The 20,314-nt window shown below is 40.8% G+C and overlaps 2 protein-coding genes across 2 annotated transcripts in view; both read left to right on the top strand.

Moving 5' to 3' along the window:
* The first annotated feature begins 1,976 nt into the window (after positions 1-1,976).
* Positions 1,977-9,583, top strand: LOC118430876. The gene is made up of 5 exons (XM_035841911.1): positions 1,977-2,103; positions 2,429-2,740; positions 7,229-7,351; positions 9,283-9,411; positions 9,576-9,583. Exons 1-5 carry the CDS (start codon positions 2,001-2,003, stop codon positions 9,581-9,583), a joined length of 675 nt encoding a protein of 224 aa, XP_035697804.1. The 5' UTR covers positions 1,977-2,000.
* Positions 9,584-18,043: 8,460 nt separating this feature from the next.
* Positions 18,044-20,314, top strand: part of LOC118430875 — an 8,684-nt gene continuing 6,413 nt past the window's right edge. The window contains exons 1-4 of the mRNA XM_035841910.1: positions 18,044-18,110; positions 18,704-18,817; positions 19,290-19,462; positions 19,695-19,805. Coding sequence (XP_035697803.1) covers positions 18,044-18,110; positions 18,704-18,817; positions 19,290-19,462; positions 19,695-19,805 — 465 coding nt within the window. The remainder of the gene's footprint in view (positions 18,111-18,703; positions 18,818-19,289; positions 19,463-19,694; positions 19,806-20,314) is intronic.

Here is a 20,314-nt window from a genome sequence, read left to right as displayed (position 1 = left end):
TGCTATGTCCCAAGTGCCGGAAACTTCCATGCGTAGTCCCCCTTTTCTGTTGAGGGTGGGATTGTATATTCTCTCATATATGGCCTCTCTAACTCCCCGTTCAAACCAGCGGGCTTCACGGTCTAGGATGTCGGTAGATTGGAGGTTGAAGGAATGTCCTTGGTTGTGCTCTAGGTGGTTGGAAATAGCAGAAGAGTAGCCGTTGACCTAAATGGTTTGCAGTGTTCTTAGTTTCTTGCCTTTAGTGGCCGGCTGGTCTCACCAATGTACGTACTGTTGCAGTTGGGTTCTTCGCATTTGAGTCTGTAGATTACATTGGCCTTGGTACCTTTCTGTGGTCTGTCTTTTGGATGTACCAGTTTGTGTCGGAGGGTTGAGTGCGGTTTGAAGTTAGTGGCGATGTTGAAGTTTTGGAAGATCCGTCTGAGTTTTTCCGAAACTCCTTGGACATAGGGGATGGTAATGTTGGCTTTCTTTCTGTCGGTCAATGCCTTGCACTTGGCTGTTTTCTTTGAGTGGTCCGAGGGTTTGAGGGCTTTGTTGAAGGTCCAGTATGGTAGCCACATTTGTTTAAAGCACTTCGGAGGTGTTTGTGTTCCTCTGTTTTGGCTTTGTCAGAGGAAACAATGCTGTCTGCCCGATGATACAAGGTTTTTATCACTGCCAGCTTGTGTTCCAAAGGGTGGTGAGAGTCAAAGGCCAGATATTGGTCAGTGTGCGTCGGTTTCCTGTATACTTCGAACTGAAGGCTGACGTCCATCTCTATGATAGTTTTGGTATCTAGGAAGGGGAGCATGTTGTCATGACTTGACTCCTGTGTGAACTTGATGTTCTTATCTACTTGGTTGATGTGGTCAAAGAAGTCATCAGCTACTCTCTGTTTTAGCTTGCAATAAGTGTCATCTACATAGCGGAACCAGTTAAGTGGGGGGGGGGGGGTCCTTGAAAGTACTGAGAGCCTTCTCTTCAAACTTCTCCATGTAGAGGTATACAACAATGGGCGACACTGGCGATCCCATAGCACAGCCATGTAGTTGTTGGTAGAACTGTCCTTTGAAAGTAAAATAGGTACAGCCTAGGCAAAGGTCTAGCAGTTTGCACAGTTGGTCTGGAGATAGCTTGGTTCTTTCTGTTAGTGTGTCGTCAGCCTCCAGGGCTTCCTTGACTACTGAGACTGCGTCCTTGGGAGGTATGCAAGTGAAAAGCGAACAGACATCGTAAGAGGTGATGGTCTCATCTTCTTCTACCCGGAGATCTTTGATTTTGTCAACAAAGTCTGCACTATTCTGGACATGATGTTGAGACTTTCCCACTACAGGTCCCAGAATCTTAGCTAGAAATTTGGATAACTCGTACGTGACTGATCCTATGCTGGACACTATGGGGCGTAGGGGGACATCCTGTTTGTGGATTTTGGGAAGGCCGTAGAAGGTTAGACATCCAGGTAATACGATACACCAAAAAATAGTTACTCTGAAGTGACACTGAAGTGATCTGCAAGAAACAGGTCTTTTATACTCTAACTATGAACTTTTAGCTCCTGCAACTAAAAACAACAGGAGCTAATTGACTCATTTGCATTAACTGTGTCTTAGCCTTGCTATCCTTTGAAATCCAAATTGTCTTCAGCTTGACTTTGCCTTACCTTTCTTTTCTTTGGAATCCAAATTGTCTTCAGTCTGAATTGTCTTACAACGTTTCCTATTGGAAAGCTGAAATTGTCGTCATTCATAGAGTATAAAAGACCTGTTTCTTGCAGATCACTTCAGTGTCACTGACGAAGGAAAGTGGATTCTTTCCGAAACGTCTGGCCGTTTCAAAATCATATCCAGTTGCTATTTGGCCTATTGTAACATGACCTTATAAACATGATAGTTACTGGCGTTATTTATTTTAAAAAAAAACTGTTTTCTACTAATTGTGTTACCGACTCTGTCTTCGCAGGCTTTAGCTTTAGCTCAGAGACGTCTGAAAACTATCAATGGGCAGATGTACCAGCAATGAACATGAAAGAAATCAGCGTTAGCTCTAGAACTGGGCAGCTGTGGGCGGTTGATAGGGGCGGCAAGGTGTGGCGTGCACCTTTCTACTGTGAAATTTCAGGTAACATGACATACATAAATGCATTAATACCAGCCTTTTATGTGTTGAGACTGTACTACGGTACGATACACCGCCAATTTTTATAAGGAAAAAAACATAGATGTTTTTTTCTGAACTATTATGAAACGCAAACCTGTCCCTATATCCAATAACAGATGCTTAATAGAAAGGTGATTATCAAATAATAGTTGTTGACATCGTTCAAATTACTCTTTACTAAGCCTCGGAATCGGCAAGGGAATGTTTTCGTGACGTCAAATAACAAAAAGTTGTTGACAGGATCATCCTGTGTATCCTTTCTGTTTAACGTCTTTTCTTCACACAGCGAAGTACGACTGGGAATCAGTTGGTGGCTGCTTCGCGTCCGTGTCAGTAGGAGGTGCAGGAGTTTGGGCGGCGGACCATTCAGGCTCCGTGTATCACAGAGTGGGGACATTTCTGAACGAAACCTCCCCTGGTAAAGAGTGGGTGCACGTACCAGGAGTAAATCTGCGGCAGGTGGCTGTGGGAGACGGAATCGTCTGGGGTGTAGACTTCAACAACCGCGTGTTTGCAAATGTTCTACCAACGCCTGTCGGCAAGGATGTGTGCCAGGTGGGCCTGAAAGGACGATCAATGTGCTACGCAACACAAAAGGGTAAGATCACTCTGTTTTGTGATAAAACACGTACTCAACTTAGTGGCTCCTTTAAAATGCACAATCAGATGTCATTTTTTTATTTAATGGGCACCTGGTACAAAAACTAAGGTCATTTTAATGTGTGACCCGAAGGCCACTTCAAGGTTGCGGGTTCCATAAAGCTATAACAGAATTTCTTCTCCCTAAGTCAGAAACATCATCATTGAGACCAGTGTACTATCCCAAATGTGCTCTATCCCAAAAGCGCTTTTAGGATAGAAGCGCGTCTGGGATAAGCCTGCATCCTAAATGTGCTTCTATTCTAAAAGCGCCCTAAGCCAGAGCGCATCCTGGATATCCCAGACGCGCTTCTTTGTCGCCGTCAATCATGGTGATTGACAGGACCGCAAGCGGTGATTGTTTCCATATTTGGTTCGACCTCGCGATCGCGAGACGTCGCGACAGTCTACTTGCGATAATTGCGCTGAATGCTGGCTGATGTGCGAATTCCACCATTTAGAGTCATTTATTCAAGACATCTTGTTTCTGAAATAAAAGCATGGAGGGACTGAATGTGATGATATATATCTGCAACAGTCTTTTTAGTTAGTGATGAAATTTCTCAAAGCCCTGTCGTACTGTATAGTAGCTTTTATTTCTCCTTCATGGATATGAAAAGAAAAGATGACAAACCTTCTAATGGAAGTTATCTTTATTGCAAGTTAATGCACAGAGGTAATTATACACTGCTGAATACAATATGTATACAGTGTACACAGATAATGGGACATTTATCAAACCTAATTCCATGCAGACTAAACACTATTTTGTCCTTTTGATTCTCACTATATGGTTTTCATCAATCTAATTGTGCATGGAAGACACAGAAAGCAATTCTCAATAGTGCATCCCAAGATGTACTACAAAATGTACCATATAAAATGTATTACAAAATGTACCATAATAAAACATGATGACAGTCAGTGAAAACGTCCAGCTGCACATTGATCAATTCCCCAAGCCATTCAGTTCCCAGGTTGCATTCTATCGCAAAAGTGCTTCTGGGATAGAAGCAGATGTTCGTCTAACAAGAAAAGTATCTTGTCGTCTATCCTAAAAAGCGCTTCTGGGATAAAATGTGCTTTATCCCAAAAGCGCTTCTGGGATATCCAGAATACGTCGCAAGCGAAGGAGCGCATTCTGGATATCCTAGAATCGCGTTTGGGATAGAAGCACATTTGGGATAGATCTGCATCCAAAATCTGCGTCTATCCTAAAAGCGCTTCTAGGATATCCAGAACACGTCGCAAGCGAAGAAGCGCATTCTGGATATCCTGAATGCGCTCCTGTCGAAGGCGGCCGACATCTGTCTTCTCCTGTGCAGACTTTGTTAATGGTTTGCTGAAATTTCAGCTTCTGGTTTTGTTTCGAACTATCGAACCGGAGATAGCGATACTACCTCGGTGTGTTGGGTCTATGCAGTCAACACGTCACGAGAAAATGGCAGCGGTCACTTCTGGCGATTGTTTACACCAAAGTTTCCATATTAATTCGACCTCGCGACACCTGCCGTAATCTACGTGATGGAAATACGCAGTTTATAAAGCAAGCGCTGAACCTAGATTTTACGTGATTATGTGAGGGTTAGATCGGGCCACGGAGTCCCCAAAATTGATTTGGTTTTTGCAAACTACGTTGATTTGGTGTAAGTATATGCGATCTTCTATCACAATCAAACCCGGAAGTGACCTCGTGGGAGAACAAAGATGGCGGCCTCAGGTTGACTACGAAAAATCACATACAAGATAGTCTCCACCTCCTTAGACACTAAGCTCCTCCCACAAGCGCACGTTCTGGATAAACACGCCGGCTTATCCTGAATGCGCTCCGACAGAAGCACATTCAGGATATCCAGAATGCGCTCCTCGCTTGCGACGTGTTCTGGATATCCCATAAGCGCTTTTAGGATAGAAGCACATTTTGGATGCCGGTCTATCCTAAAAGCGCTTCTATCCTAAAAGCGCTTTTAGGATAGACGACATTCTAGGATGTAACACCAGCTCCACTGCTCATTAAGTGTGCTGATCCCGTCAGTGAACGTTGGTATTGTTGATCTGGTTGGTGGACAAGCTGTAGTCTTGACATTTAGGTGGAAGATAGGTACTGATGTAAGGTAGAAGCAGTGTGAATTTGGGGCTCCTATAGCTGGTTTTTGTGTATCTGCAGCGTCGTTTTTATTACCTTCGCCAGAATGGCAAGTTTATGTTTTAGGCTTGTACGTCTGTCTGTCTGCCTGTCTGTCTGACTGTCTGTCACCAGCATAACCCGAGAAGCCTTGAATGGATCCTAATGATATTTGGTAGGTGGTTAGGGGTCGGGGCAACAAAGGTCAAGTTCGATAATAGGCCACCTAGCGGCTAGCGGGTTACACGATTGTAACTGTAACAGCATCTCTTCGCCCTAGGTCAGAAACATCATGATTGAGACCAGCCCAATTGCTCACTATGAGTGAGGACTAACTGACCCAATAGGTGAAGCAGGGGTTACGAGAGATTACCTATCCCATTTTGTCCGGAATGGTTTGATCCGCTCATGTTCGCACATGCGGCGGGTTCTTTAACCCTATCTAGACCGGGCTTTTTTGGGATTCCTGGGGCCGGGAGGGGGGGTGCTCTTTTGCCCCCCCCCCCCCCCCTACGTAATTTCAAAACGGCTTGGGTTGCGATCACCAAATTTGGAGGGGATGGTGTACTAGCGAAATTTTATATTTTCAGTAATTTTGGTATCGTAATTATGACGTCATAATGTCATTTTGGGCTAAAATCGTCTAAATATGGAATTTCGCTATACCTAAAAGTATTCAACAAAACGATGACTATAAATGGTAACTTCTTTTGGTTTAAGTCTGCCAAGTATTTTTGTTGCCAATGACGACGACAATGACGCCTATATGACGTCAGAAATTGACGTCATTTGTCCGCCATCTTGGATCGACAAGCTTGAATTTTCTAAAATACTTTTTTTCTAACTTTTTTCTACTTTTTATAACCCCAAAACCCAATAGAACTGGACTACAAAAGGTCAAGTGATTGTATTTTGTAAGAAAATGAAAGATTTTGACGGAATTTGAGTAAAAATAACATGTATTTACCGTTGATGATGACATTGTCCACCATCTTGGATTTTGACCCATAACGTCACCACATTAGCATGAATTATGAATATTTAATTAGAAATGTAAATCAAAATTACACAGGATATCAAGTGTGGTCTAGCAATAAAACCATGACATTCCATAATTCAAACTGAAATTAGTAAATTTGGTAAAATATGCCTGTCAGAAACCCGTTGCCATGGCAACACCATCCTCCTAACGCCCGGTCCCCAACGGCACTACCTTATGGGGCCCTGCTGTCCCAGGGCCTACCTACGGGTATTATGATTGTCGCCACAAACAAGCTGTCAACCAATCAGAGAACAGGCCTTCCTTGGGCTTCATTTTGTCGGAAGCTGTCTCGCAAAGGCCGCTGGGAAGCTATCAGCCAATCATGTTACGTATTACCATGACTTTGTTTGCTCACCATGCCAACGCCCGATCCCCAACGGCTGACTGCCCATATAAGGGCAAGCTCATTAATATGTAATAAGTAGGGCGGGTAATACCGCCGGCAAAAGGGAAGGAAAGCAGAGTACAGTCAGGAATAAATGACTGACGGTACTCTGCTGTAGGAGAATGGGCAACACGAAACATTGCAAACTCAAATTTTTTCACAGAATTGTTGCCAACGATATGTCAGGAAAAGTCACCAAGTTTTGTAGTCCTAGCACACGTCGTTCGGCAGTTATACGACGTCAAAGTTAGTGCGGGCACTTTTAGCCCCTCCCCCCCCCCCCCGGTCTAGATAGGGTTAACTTATCTAAACAATGGACTGCAAATTCTTTGATAGCTATTCTTCATCACACTGCTGACAAACAGGCATCCTGGACATCCACAGATCTTGTACATATTGTCCGATGACAATGACTCATCTCCTTTAAGTTGGCACATGTCGATCACTAACCTTTTTCAGTTCTTACAAACACGCCAAGGCAGAATCTTTTTTTCAAATTTAAAGCACTTGTTTTATTTAATGATTTATGCTTCATTTAAGCTTCACTTAACCTGTGTTACGTGTCTAAAAAGGAATAAGCAATCTATCAATCTCAACGATAGCTACATTACAATGTTTTCGTGGCTCGAACTTCTAATAAGGTTATGTTGTATAGAATTTTATGGTGGATGATTGAGTTGTGCCAAAACTTTTGCAAAAACATTCTCTTTGGCCATCCCGCTTTGTTTTTCAAGCAAATGTGTCATTTGTTGGACTGGGAGCGCGTGAGATTTCCTATCATTATAGAATTATTTAGAAAGCACAACAGATCAATATTTCGCTCTTCTGCTATTTCAAATAATGCACTGCATCAAGTATATTGTTATTGATCTAACTTATTAATTTTTGTTATCAGAAAAACGTCTATGCGCAAAGGACGAGATCATTTGCCCCTACAGCGGGAAATGTATCCCAGAATGCAGTGTGTGTGACGGCATCGTGGACTGTGGGGATGATGACGATGATGAACGAAACTGCTGTACGAGACCACGAATCTTTTGCTTCTTTATTTACTGTACATTAACATTTCATGATTGGTATAAGAAACAATTGTTAATTTGACATTAGTACTTGAAAATTTGAAATATTACAAATGACCATATAAATCACATGACTATAAATCAGTTGATTTCGATACTGCAGAAAAATTAAGATGCCTTTCATTCACAAGATTTATGTTAATTTAATCCGTGGGAGGAAATTAAGATTTTATTTATGTAACAAAATAGCAGTAATATGGCAAATAAATGTGAAAAATACATTGTTAGAACCAAAAATAGTGATTTTTTGCAAAACTGCCTGTCAGCAAACGGTTGCCATGGTAACACGAAAAAATGGAAAATGTGTGAAACTTCGTAAAATTGTTGCCAATAATGTTTTGGGAAAACTCACCAAATTTGGTGGCTTTAGCGTAAGGCGTTCTGGCGTTATAGGACATCGAAGTTGGCGCAGGCCTCAAAAGCCCCCCCCCCCCCCGGTCTGAATAGGGTTAAATGTTCCTAGGGACGTCCACTTATACCTAAATAATGTAGTCAATAAGGTAAGTCCTTTCGAAGAAAACAGGGTAAAGTCTACTGTTGTAACTAACGTTACCGGTAACGTTTGTTACCTGTCCTATTATACATTACCAATGGGACAGAAAATGATAAGTTGCCATTTTTTGGCTATGGTTAAATGAGGAATCTTCCTAAACAACCGGGTAGATTTCCCCGAAAAAAAGGCCGATTTCCTCCCAACATCATAAATAGACTAGACCCTGCAGGATATCTCTACCCGTCTGGCTACAGGAAAAATGGCTTGGTATTACAGCAGACGACAGGAATAGATTTGCATATCAAAGATGCATATCAAGAAGTCAAAATTCCTGTCCACAATTTTTTTTAAGAAATAATTTTCAGACATAGGAAAAAGACCCAGATAGTTGCTGCAAGCATAAAACCCAACGCAGTACAGTTCAGGTGTTCACAGTTTGTTTTGACACAAGAGCTCGGGAGTAATGTTGTATCAGGGCCTTCAGTTTCAAATTCTTGTTCGAACTAACTCTCAGCAAAGATCTACTTATATTTTGCAACCGTGTAACTGTCTTCCCCACAGGTCAACTAGCTTTGATACCTAGTATGGTTTATGGTGATATTCATAGTTCGTAATCCAAAAGAGACCAGCGTATACTGGGGCTCTGTAGGACTGTACAAGTTGTATCTGGGTCAAATTGTCTGAGACACACTTCCAGGCAGACCATGGCCAGTTATGCTTTATAATTTTTGTGAGCTGACTTGTGAGGCTACACTTAATTGTGTGAAGACATACTTCAATTCCTTATCTGTTGAAGACTAGTGGCTTTTGTGCATTTCAAAACTGAGCAACTCCAGTACTTGCTTAACCGTCGTTCCTTTCTTTCGTTATCGTCTTTGGAATGTCTTAAGAAAAATTCCCCTGCAGTTCCAAAATCTAACGTTAAGTGTTAGGCTTAGGTCACATTTCCTAACCGGGGCGCGGTCGGGCAGCTTTCGGGAGCGAGAAGAATGATATAAAATACATCAAAATACAAAAGATTTAAAAAAAAATTCATGGGCATGATTTGTGCATATTTTTAGGCATAAATCCTAATTTTTCGTTTCTTCAAACATCCCGGCCGAGCGCCGCTTTGGAAATGTGACCTAATAAGCCATTGGGGGCTCAAACCAAAAATCTAATAATTTCCACACCCTACCAACACACCGAGTATCAAACCACTACATCCAGTCGTTCTTGATTTATCTTCTTGACAGACACACACAAACGCTTATGCTGGTGAAAATATTTCATGTACATAACAAGAAATTTACAAATTAAAGCTCCTAGCATCTTATCTCCATGTGTTCAGCGCAGAGGAGAATATTATTGAGAAAACATCCCCTTTTGTGTTTCCAGGGATTGCCGGCTGCCCAGAAAAGCACAGACGGGTGTGCACCGGAGACGCAGGCTGCTACAGCCCCAGCCGTGTGTGCGACGGGGAATGGAACTGCAGGGAAGACAAGGAGGACGAGCGGGACTGTCTCGGTATGGTTCTTTTTTACACGATATTCATAGAAACCATCATGTGAAAGATAGACCACTGTCAGATATCATGGTCTTCGGTTCAATTGAGGGAACCGGAAAATATCAAACTTACGGATCCGTTCGCCACTTCCTGTCCTGAACGGTCATGTCTTGATTTTTTGCAGGTTTATGACTGTTTTAAATAGTCATAATATTACTTTTTCCGCGGAATTTTATTAATTGAACGACCGCTGGCTATTTGTTTTCATCCCCGGGGTTTGACTCACAACCTCAATTAGATGTCTCATTCTATCCAACTCACCTTCTTCCTCAGCATATGTGACTTATACACACACACATGTACACACTCACACACACACACACAAACACACACACACACACACACACACACACACACACACACACATACACATACACACACACGCTGTTAGTCAGGCTATCCAGACTATGCCAAACACACACATACATAAACTCAACTGCAGAGAAAGAGTGTCACTTCTAAATTGTGTACATCAACTTTGCAGACAGCTGCACCAGCTACCTTTACGCACAATCTTTTCTTCTGCGAGACATTGTCCAGTGCCGTGATTTGAGAGGCTGCGTGAAGATCACGGAAGTTTGCGATGGCAAGAGTGACTGTTTGGACGGCTCGGACGAGATCAAATGCGGTGAGAACTTTACCTGTTACTTTTTCTTCAGAAGTCTGTATATTTCTTTTGTACGACTAGGGCCGTCGTGATAGATCATAGTGGCTTCCCAGTGGCGGCGGCACCGGGGGGGCAGGGGGGGCGGCTGCCCCCCCGGAAAATATGTTGGGGGGGCGTCGCCCCCCCAAAAAATCAAGCTGAAGCCTTGTGTATTTTTTTGATGATGGAAATTTCATAAAATCAAGCTAGTCTAACGGCAAAATTTACCCCTGAAAATGCAAGAAATGGCGTTTCAGAGAGTCCCGATTTCAAAATTTCGCCAGACCTCCCTTGTGACGGCTGCGTCTTTGGCGCAGGACAATATTTTGCTGTAGCGTTGCTCTGAAAAATCTTTTAAACCAATAGAAATTGCACTATCGTACTTAGCTTAGTTTACAAGCAGAAAGGCCACTAAAATGTAGGAAATGACGGTCAAGATTTTAAAATTTTCTCCGGACCTCCCAAGCGATGACTTTCGCCTCCGGCGCTCACAACGACATGGTGAAAATTTGTGCGTGGTAGCTTAGGTCATCGCCCTCAAACATCTTTTTCTTTGACAGAAATGTCATAAGATTTAGCATAGTCTGCCAGCAAAATTTTCCCCTCAAAATACAGAAAATGTCGTTTCAGAGGGTGCAGATTTCGAAATTTCCCAAGACCAACCAACCTTGCGACAGCTCGCACCTTCTGCACTCGAAATCGTGAAAATATTTTGGGGCCATCGCCCTCGCTAAAACCATGTGTCTTTCTAACAGAATTGCCATCAAACTTTCCTTAGTCTGACAGCAAAATTTGCCCGTCAAAACGCAGGAAATGCCGTTTTAGAGGGTCTAGATTTCAAATTTTCCCGGGGGAGCATGCCCCCGGACCCCCCTAGCGTGGTCGCGCCTACGGCGCGACGGGTAGCGCCTTCGGCGCTACGTAAGCGTGAGCCGCAAAATTCTATTAGTAAAAGTTCGCCCCCCCAGACGAAATTTCCTGCCGCCGCCTCTGCTTCCAGAATGTGTTATGTAGAAACTAAGGTACATGTTCTTAAATCAAGTAGAACACCTGGATTGCTGTAATTTTTCGTATGGTAAACTGTGCACAAATTCATTATAAAAGTCAGAAAATTAAATTTTATATGTAATAACATTATTGTCTAAATTATTATCTCACGTTTGATGGCTTTGATAACATTTACTTTTGAAAGACGAATTCTGCTCCCTTCACGGTTTGTTCGGTGACACCGCCTTCTGGAAGTGCCGTGGTGCCCCAGGTTGTATCAAAGCAGAGTTTCTGTGTGATGGCGTTTCCAACTGTGAGGACGGCTCGGACGAAGAAAACTGTAACAGTGGTAATATTTATCTTCACATTACAGTACGTTTCTCTGCGTTCAGATAGTTTGAACAGATCATGGTACTTCTCATGGTATCAAAAAAACAGTGCACATTAGACAATACGTCTTTATTACGTTTGCCAGAATGGCTAAGGTTATGTTTTAGGCTTGTGATTCTGTCTGTCTGTCTGTGTGAGTCTGTGTTAACAGCATAACTCGAGAAGCCTTGAATGGATCCCGATGATATTTGGTAGGTGGATAGGGGTCGGGAAAATGAAGGTCAAGTTCGATAATGGGCCCATTAGCGGCTTGCTAGGGTACTGCAGCAGAACCTCAATTTTTGATATCTCGTGTTCTGGACATGCTGTGGTTATGATTTTTGAGTCCCTTTTGGGGCAGAAAGTAAGTACTATAAGTTTGGACCCCCTAGCGGCTTGTTTGGAATTGCAGTCGCCGATTTCCTTTCAAACTTTGGACGAGAATAACTCGAGAACGTGTTGATGGATCATCACGAATTTTGGTATGTAGATAGCCCAAGTAACAACGTACATTATGGAATACTAATTATGCAAATTAGGAATCCACTGCATTTCATGATAGGACTTTCAAGCTTGTCACATATATAGATGAGAAAGAGAGAAATATCAATGCATGTTGATTATGCAAATGACGACCTCATTTGCATAATTAATGAGAAAATATAAACATGTTGACGGATCGTCATGATTTTTGGTATGTAGATAGCCAAAGGGAAGACTTACATGATGGAATTCTAATTATGCAAATCTACAGCTAATTTGCATAATTAATGAGGAAAGTTTGTTAATCCACTGCATTCCTTTATAGGACTTTCAAACTTGTCACATTTGTAGCCGAGAAAGAAAGAAATATCTATACATATTAATTATGCAGATGATTATCTCATTTGCATAATTAATGGCAAACTATGGACATGTTGACGGATCGTCATGATTTTTGGTATGTAGATATCCTAAGTAAAACTTACATAATGAGATACTAGTTATATAAATTAACAGATAATTTGCATAATGCGGAAAGTTGATGAATCCAATGCATTCCGTGATAGGACTTTCAAACTTGACACATATGGAACTGAGAAAGATGGCAGAGAGTAAGAGGTGTATGTTTGGGTGCGGTAACGTCTTTTCTTGAACTGCAGGGGCCGGTTTGGTTTCCTACTTTGAAAGAGAATAAGTCAAGAAGGGATGAAAGGATCATCATGATTTTTGGTATGCTGATAGCTTAAGTGATGCTTAATGCAATTTAATATCATTATGTAAATAGGGATCTAATTTGTATAAGCAATGGCGAAATGTTATGAACCAACTTCGGGCATATAAAATAAAATGTAATGAGTAACACATTTATGTCTACAGACATCATTCTACATAACAAACCTGGTTTATTTGGCAAAGGTATGTGTTCGTGGAACTCTAGTTTACAGTTTTATCTTGATTTTTTTTTCTACCTGCAAACTATAGGTGCCCTGTGTGAGTCTATCGGGTACTGGCCCTGTAGATCCTCTCTTCCTCCTTTCGGAAGGTGCATCAGTCGGCAGGAGAGATGTGACGGTTTCGCGGACTGCAGGGACTTCTCGGATGAGATCGGCTGTGGTAACGCTTCGATGATCACGGGCCTTGTATATATAAGTTGTACACATACAATATAAGCTTATTGTTGTTTCAGGCTAAAAACTTCCGTGTTTAGAAAAAACATTGTTCTTAAGCTTACATTCCCATTAAGTTTTCGTATACGTTTAATTTTCTATGCTTTAGTATTGAATTTATTTCATCCTGTTTTTCTTCTTTTTTTTTACTAGACCACTGTGGAGATATTGGCATACCTAGTATGATTCAGCTACATCATTGGACTTTGGATTACCTGCAGTCTTATGACGAATTGTTCGTCGCGGCATTTGGATGCTTTCCACTCGATCGTGTATGTGATGGAGTAATCGACAATATGGAACTACCCGGCATTGACGATGAAACCAACTGTGCCCAAGGTTCGTTACTAACTCGAGAGCTTGCATGACATTTATTTGTATTATGTATAACGGTAGTACATCTTTATTTACGGACATATCTATATCCGTTGTATCTAAAACATACAATATTTAGGAATAGAAAGTCGACGGACGGTGATTTCCAATTACAACATTTTGAAAATGTTGCATTTTAAAGCCACCGTCCGTTAACTTGATATCCCTAAAAACCTTGTTTTTAAAAGGAATGGGTTACCCCGCCGATAAAGGTGAACTAGCGTTGATATGTGCACATATAAAACAAGTAGCGATTATTTTCTACATAATATTTAACGTATTCTGTCATCACATATTTGCTTAAACCTGAAAAAATGTATCGTAATCCTTTGGCTGATAGATTTATCGGGTATAGAAACGAGGTGTACATGATCTTAATTTTGTAGGATTGAAATATCCATGCGACGGATGGCGCCCGTGGAAATGCCCCGGAGAAAACACCTGTTTACCCATGGACTTTGTTTGTGATACTATCCAACAATGTGCAAATGGAGAGGACGAAAAACACTGTGGTTAGTATCGTTTGTAGCATTTAGATGCTATAAGGTTTGTTGTATTGCTGACGATGGTTTTAACTTCCACCTTGCATTTTGGTGAAGTCTTTTACGTTATTATATAGACAAATCAAATATCACAATTTGATAAAACATATACAGTCAAACCTGCCCAAGCGACCAGCTCTTCAAGCCCATCAGCTTGTCATTACGACCGCTTTTCCTCCAAAAAATGTCCCCATTGACGTAAGCATTTAGCGACCTTTTCAAGACGACCACCTGGCCACCGCCAACAATTGGGGCCGCACAGAACCAAATCACTGCCAATAACGACAACGTCATATGAGGTGTCATCGATTGTCGAGGATAACTAGCATAATTTTGTGCCAAAATCGGCCAGTTTGTGTCGGATTTTGACTTCCATATGATGTTATGTTCAAAATAAAGATCGCGGTGAATGCACGTTGGTGGGTCTTATGGGGTAATTGGGGGGTCTTATGGGGTAAATGGGGCTAATGAGTCTACGTATTGAAGGGAGCAAATTTTGCTGTACGAAAATCGGAAACCATTTTTACTATGCCTTGGACATGTTGTGAGTTGATACTCTTTAAACCGACCACCTGTCCAAAACGACGAGGGGTCGTATTGAGCAGGTTTTGGCTATATCATACTTCCAAAGGTTTCGAAAGATCGACGTTCAGCATTGAATATACATATAGAAAAGATATTCTACATCTGTATCTGTATCAGTATCTAAATATAGCCAGTATAACAGCCCTTCGGTGTAAGCTTCAATATGCTGTATATTATGATATGCAACCAAAAAAACTCTTTTAAGACCTGATACGGTTAATAAAGCTACATACATACATACATACATACATACATATTAAAAATCTTAGAAATAAATACCGTTACTTTCAGCCTATGTGAGTCTTTTTGTCTGTGGTGAAAAAATGCTGTGTTCGTAACATGATAAAGAGTGCCTTTTGTAACTATAGGCTATTGCTGGTCGGACTTCGACTATAGATAAGTTTCTCGTGGATTTTCATTTTTCTTGTGAATTGCCTTCAAAACCAGATGCACACTGCGACTCTATTGGAGGATCTAGGTGCCAGTGCGACCAGCTTACAACATGCTACTTCCCCGAGGATATTTGCGATGGCGTTCATACATGTAAACCAGGTCGGATGAACACCAGGCACAATGCTGAGAAATTCAACACAAAGTCATGCTCTGATGACGAAGCAAACTGCGGTACATTTTTCATCTATAGAATATAGAGAAAACGAATATGATTAGATCATTCTTTGATTCAAGTCATTAATCCCCCCAGACAACACATACAGGAGAGATCTGTGGATATTTGGTAGAAGGTCAGGTCAAGTCTGAAAATGAGTATGACGCGCGATCGTAGCGGCCTCCTACGGTGCTACAGTGGACCTTGTATTTATATATGTTTGTCCGTAGCTTAACTCAAGACGTTCTGTGAAGCTGGGGGTAGATTTTCATGATACTTGGTAGGTGGGCAGGGCTCGATCGGGAAAGTAAAGGTCAAATTTGAGTATACGCCTCATAGCTGCTATTTACGGTAATGCAGCAGAGCTCTAAATTCTGAGAGATACTGAAAGTGTCGAGCGTCGATGGGCCCCTGGTGGCCTGTTTGGGTGTTTTTGTTGTAAACTTTGGAGGAGCTTATCTGTAGCAGGGGTTGGTTGATACTCGCTGGTTTTAACATTAGGTACCTTAGATGCTGATTTACATAATGAAATGCTTTTTCATTACAATCAGGGCCTAATTGACATGAATAGGAGGAAATGTTACAATAAGTACATATCAGGGCCCCATGTACATAACTCAGTAGGAAATGCTACAAAGCCTTTTTCCTAACATAAGCCTTTCATCCTTTTAACAACTTACGTTATTCTGGTAGATAAGCTGATCAACTAAGACATTTTATGCAAAAAAGGAACTTGTTAGTATTACTGATGGGAGCTATTCATAATACGTCAATCGAAAAAGTTACCATCATTTGGCGAAGAGATGAGGTCATAGTCTAGAATTGCGGTTAAGGTTAACAAATTAGCCATTATTAGTGGCTACAATCCCCTGCATTACGTTCAAATGTATTTAAATTCTCCGTATACGTGTTCAGTACATTGCATTGCATCGTGGCGTATGACTTTTTGCTCTTTCCATCGATTTGTGCATAATAATCATCGCAATGTTCTTTCACATCACAGAAGAGTATTGCAAGTCTATTGGCTGGGTTTATTGTTACTGGCTGAAAATATGCATTGGGCAGGACCAAGTTTGCGATGGCGTTCCTGACTGTACCTATACCTCTTCTGGCTTTGTTCCCCCTGATGATGAAATGGGTTGTGGTAAAAAAAATTATTTTCTATTCACAAATTCGTAGTGTTTTCCATATTTATTGCACTATACATGGTAAAACTATGCTTGTGATATGGGGACGTGACATGTGGCTTGCTTTACCAAATGAAATGCGCTTTATGTTTATCTAATCTATATCATAGAGATATCATTACCATTACGGATGCCAATGTATTGTTAAAAGTCTTCATGTTAGAACAATGTAACTATAATTTACATGTATGATTTCAAATGACAGATGACTGCACCGTGGTATGGGAGGCGCTGAGATTCCTTGCAATTTACCCATACCAGGAAGGATATTCTCACAACTATATCTGTAACACATATATGATTTTAAAATATGTTTATGACAGGTAACTGTTCGGGAATTTGGAAAGCCCTTAGATCAGCTATCCAAACATGGTTCCAGGACCCCAAAGAATTAGATTTTGATGACTATGTCTGCAGCACAGGGGAGTGCACTTCAAGCTTCTACTTCTGTAATGATAGAAATGAGTTCGACTGCGGTAACTGGGAGGACGAGCAAGGCTGTGGTAACTTTTCCTCTTATACTTATGTAACAGCAATAGATAAGGTATTAGGATATAGGATTACAACAATGATTCACATGTATGCTTAATGTCCGGCTTACTAGGCTACTAGGAATTACGTCTACCGTGGCCGTACATTGATCTAAACACATTGATGAGATCTAGTATTAGTTTGCAAAAGCGTTTTGACTTATGCTATTATAGCACTACGTTAACTACGGCGTATGCGATTTGTTCTATCGGCTGAGAAAAAAATACGCAGACTATGTAAACACTGTCATTCCCTTCCTCAAAGACAAGGAAAGGCCAATCTTAGATTATATTAGATTATGCCATTGATTATTGGATTATCTTTATTGCATAGTTATCATATCCTATGTAATATCATTTATCATCAATGTATACCATTCTTATCCTTATTGTATCGTTTACTATTTTATCGATTTATTATTTATCGATGATAATCATTATAGGAGTAGGGGATAACTTAAGCTATGTAAGCTTTCCTTGCACCTGTATCATCTACTGTTTATCGTTATCATATGATGATAGTATTTTTGTTGTGCGAATCAATAAAACAATAAAAACAAACATCTTGTCTTTAGAGGCAGTACAGTGCTTCCGAGGCACGTGTGAGGAAACCCACAAGTGCATTTCTTCTGTAAGCGTCTGTGATGGACGACCTAATTGTTTGGATTTTACAGAGGAAAAGGACTGTAGTAGGTGTTGATTACAACTATCATCATATGATAACGATTTCATAGTCGGCACTAAGCCCCCAAATACAAGCATATTTTGAAGCAGACTAGTTGGGATTCCACTAGACTACATCATCATTAACAGACATTCAACTGGAATTTCTTAGACTTAAATTTCGTAAGAGAATAACACAGAAAGGAAACATATATAGTATATAGTCCTTTAAGTGAATAATGCCTATGACGGACACTTCCAAATTTACGAGTTTTTTTCTTGTCCTTCCGTACACACAACGAACACAGAAATACTCACATATGCACTCATTTAAGCTAATGTAGGCATTCAAAGTTGACCTCACTGAATCCTGCATTTTTTTTATATATGACGCAGTGCAAATCAGATGTCGGGATACGTTGCTAGCCATAGACACATACAAGGAAATCAATATGGCTCAGTTCTGTGATGGCGAAGAAGACTGCAGGACAGGCACGGACGAACGTCCGAGGAGATGTGGTAAATAAATGTCTTACACACAAACTAATGCCTATTGATTCTTAAAGGGGCATTCCACTCCATACGGCAGTGTTATTTTCTGATAGATATTAATTTTAGGAAGTAATAAATGCATACTACTTCACATTGTACGATTAAGTACCCAGTTGCTCCACGTGCCTCAAAAGCATTCAGTCTTCTACTAAACTCCCAAAGTACCCTCTAATTGAATTAATCCTATGGCTGAATACAAGAAATCTCGTCTTGTTATATGTTCTTTGGTATCTTATGGGCAGTTTGCCTTCTCGGTGTGCTTAGCGATCCTCATTTATTCCGAACATATGCATGATAAACAAAGTGTCTATATGTGTATAAGGAATAAATGGGTAGGGTCTGCATGGGTTTAGTGAGTGTTATTGTTTTACAAAACACACATCGCGCAATTCATCCCAAGGTGAATTCCACAAAATTCGGCTGATTATGTATTCATTGACACATTATCTATTGGAAAACACCACCCCCTTCTGGAGTGGAATGCCCCTTTAACCGACTGTACTATAACGACACAGAGTTAAAAGGAATAAAAACTAAAACGTATTTTTGTTTGTGTTCAGCTATGTACGCAGACCGATTTCCGTGTATCCGGTCCAACCGGTTTGTATCCAGAAACAGCATCTGTGACGGCATACCGGATTGTGTGGATGCTTCAGACGAAGATGCCTGTATTGGTAAAGCGATGTTTTTTTTTATGAACACCGAAATAATTGCTCAATAAAAGCAAACGGTAGCTAAAGCTACAGTTTACAGGTACATTTACATGAAATTTTAAATCAGAGCTGTGATCAATTTACTCATAATTTCATTACACAACATCCATAAAAGTCTCCATAAATGAACATGGTACTGTCTTATTACGGCTTTCTACATATGGATTTGCAATTGCAATTGCTCCAGTACTTCATTATTATGTTTACTTTACGGAACGTAAACATATAAATCATGTCTCTCTCTCTCTCTCTCTCTCTCTCTCTCTATATATATATATATATATATATATTTCTAACATATTAATAACATATTTTCCCGTAGGTCGGGGAGCCTGTTTGTTACCAATATCCATACTTCAAGAGAAGTTTTCAATCGAAGAAGGTATTGGTACAAACCAGGTCATCCACAGTACCCTTGAGCTCACCCTGACAGATTGGGTGGTAGAGGGACCTGATGACTGGCTGCAGATTACCCTGGAAGCGCCCGTACAGCTTACCGGAGTGGTTGTTTCCGGTTTAAGCCGATCGCAGACTCTCACATTTTCGTTGAAGTACGGGGTTTGGGCCGACTGTTTGGCAGAGTATACGGAACTGGACGGACGGACGGTATATAAACATTAACTTCACTCTGGAAGCTTTAGACTTTGCCTTTTCACAACCTACTCAACATTTCACCTACTAGGAGATGCCAATTCGTATTTTGCTCTTGTCTCTTACCTACTTTTCTCTTTCAGATGAAGAAAAATACTTTAGATTTGTACAGATATCTAATATTCAGATGTAAAAAAGGTAGAGTTTTAATCATAAATCTAATCGCCAACATGTTTTGATGCCTTAGCACAACTTCACCAGTAGTGCTGACAAAGACGAGCATTACCTGGCCATAGCAGTGCCGGCCAGGGTGGTGAGGCTTACACCGGAATCACGGCTGGGCAGGACTACATGGGGGGTAGGACTACTGGGGTGTCCTATGAAAGGTAAAATATGATTGGAAATACACAATCCATCTACCGTAAGGCTTGATACCGTATGGCAGTTGTATAATCTGCTAAACTGTACACATCAAGTACATGAAATATAAGGCTCTGGATTTGGTTTTGCTTTGGTGGTAAACATATTACGCATTAATTAGTGTATGCTATGTAATTGACAATATTAGAAATGGACAAGATATTTAGATGCATTTGAAGTTTTGAATTTTTACTATATATATATATATATATATATATATATAATCTAGTATGTATATCATGCTTTTATATGTTCTTAACCAAACATTTATACTAATTATTTGTAGAGAATCATGTGAACTACACATCTTGTGGGAAAGGCTGGACGATGTCTGAAGGACGATGTTACCAGAAGTTTCCCTCGCCGCTTGTCTGGTGGGCTGCGGAGAGGTACTGCCAAGCCCTGGGGGGTCACCTGGCGGCCGTCAACACGCCACAGGAAAACAAG

This window comes from Branchiostoma floridae, chromosome 14, assembly GCF_000003815.2.
Source record: "Branchiostoma floridae strain S238N-H82 chromosome 14, Bfl_VNyyK, whole genome shotgun sequence".
Classification (NCBI taxonomy): Eukaryota; Metazoa; Chordata; class Leptocardii; order Amphioxiformes; family Branchiostomatidae; genus Branchiostoma; species Branchiostoma floridae.
This window is presented reverse-complemented; position numbering and strand designations above follow the sequence as displayed.